This window comes from Colobus angolensis, unplaced genomic scaffold (genome assembly GCF_000951035.1).
Source record: "Colobus angolensis palliatus isolate OR3802 unplaced genomic scaffold, Cang.pa_1.0 Scaffold142, whole genome shotgun sequence".
Taxonomy (NCBI): domain Eukaryota; kingdom Metazoa; phylum Chordata; class Mammalia; order Primates; family Cercopithecidae; genus Colobus; species Colobus angolensis.
This window is the reverse complement of record NW_012114511.1, coordinates 3451731-3452983: the sequence shown is the minus strand read 5'-3', so window position 1 is coordinate 3452983 and position 1253 is coordinate 3451731. Positions and strand designations below refer to the sequence as shown.

Here is a 1253-nt window from a genome sequence, read left to right as displayed (position 1 = left end):
TCTATTTTATCCAATCACATCACCCCTAAAGTGAAAGGCACTCCACCCTTTCTTGCCCCTACTCCCACCCGCTAGCTTCCCAGTTTACTTTTCCCAGTCACTCATTCCCCTCTTCCCCGCCCCGCCCAGAGGTCGTGGCTTCTCCCTCGCCCCGCCTACTTTCTAATTTTCCCGCCTCAGTAGCTCTTGGCCATTTAGGGATGTAATTGTTTCTTTTCCCCCGCCTCTTCGTGACGTTGTCAGAAATAAGACCTATGACTGGTTTTTCTGGAGCAAGAGCCGGCCAATGACAGGCAGATATTTTTGGTGCAGCTGGGCAGCCAGTATTATCGCCGGTGATTGGCTGGAGTGGCCCGAGTCGGGAAAATGGCTGCGAGTACCTCCGTAGTCCCGGTGGCTGTGACGGCGGCAGCGGCGCCTGTCCTGTCCACAAACAGCGATTTCTCAGATTTGCGGGAAATTAAAAAGCAACTGCTGCTTATTGCGGGCCTTACTCGGGAGCGGGGCCTACTACACAGTAGCAAATGGTGAGATGTTGGAGTGGGAAGGGACGGGGCTTGGATCCTTGGCCTTGGGGGGCTTGTCGAGCTGATCTAGTTTGTGTGGGTGTTCCAGGTCGGCGGAGTTGGCTTTCTCTCTTCCCGCATTGCCTCTGGCCGAGCTGCAACCGCCTCCGCCTATTACAGAGGTAAGAACATGTTTACTGTGAGCGCTCCCCATCAACCCAGGGATGTGCCTCAAGAGCCACTGAGTGCCCTGTCACTGGAGGAGAGCAAACTGTTTAGCAGGAGTGTTTGTAGAGGGAATTCAAGCATTCAAAGAGCTGAGTGTTTTCAGTGATTTTATCCATCTAGTTTTCTTGAGCTTTGAAAGACTTGGTGGTCCTCTTATTTTAAGCTGGAGAGAATTAGTAAACAATTATTGCTTATGATTTCAGCCTTTTAGTGCTTATAGCCAAACCTAGACATGAGTGCCTCATAATAGTAAATATTATTATAAGGAATTATAAGACTATCTCATAATAAATACCCAAAAGGATGAGAAGAATAAAAAGTTTTGGTCTGGCGCGGTGGCTCACTTCTGTAATCCCAGCACTTTGGGAGGCCGAGGTGGGCGGATCACGAGGTTAGGAGTTCGAGACCAGCTTGGCCAACACGGTGAAACCCCCGTCTCTACTAAAAATACAAAATTAGCCGGACCTGGTGGCGCGTGCCTGTAATCCCAGCTACTCGGGAGGCTGAGGCAGGAGAATC

At 50.4% G+C, this 1253-nt stretch overlaps 1 protein-coding gene across 1 annotated transcript in view; it reads left to right on the top strand.

Annotated features, from left to right (window-relative positions):
• Nucleotides 1-325: 325 nt before the first annotated feature.
• The window catches only part of CDC23 (cell division cycle 23), a 45276-nt gene continuing 44348 nt past the window's right edge, over nucleotides 326-1253 (top strand). Inside the window, exons 1-2 of the mRNA XM_011935288.1 lie at nucleotides 326-527; nucleotides 616-688. Of these exons, the coding sequence (XP_011790678.1) occupies nucleotides 367-527; nucleotides 616-688 (234 nt within the window). The 5' untranslated portion in view covers nucleotides 326-366. The remainder of the gene's footprint in view (nucleotides 528-615; nucleotides 689-1253) is intronic.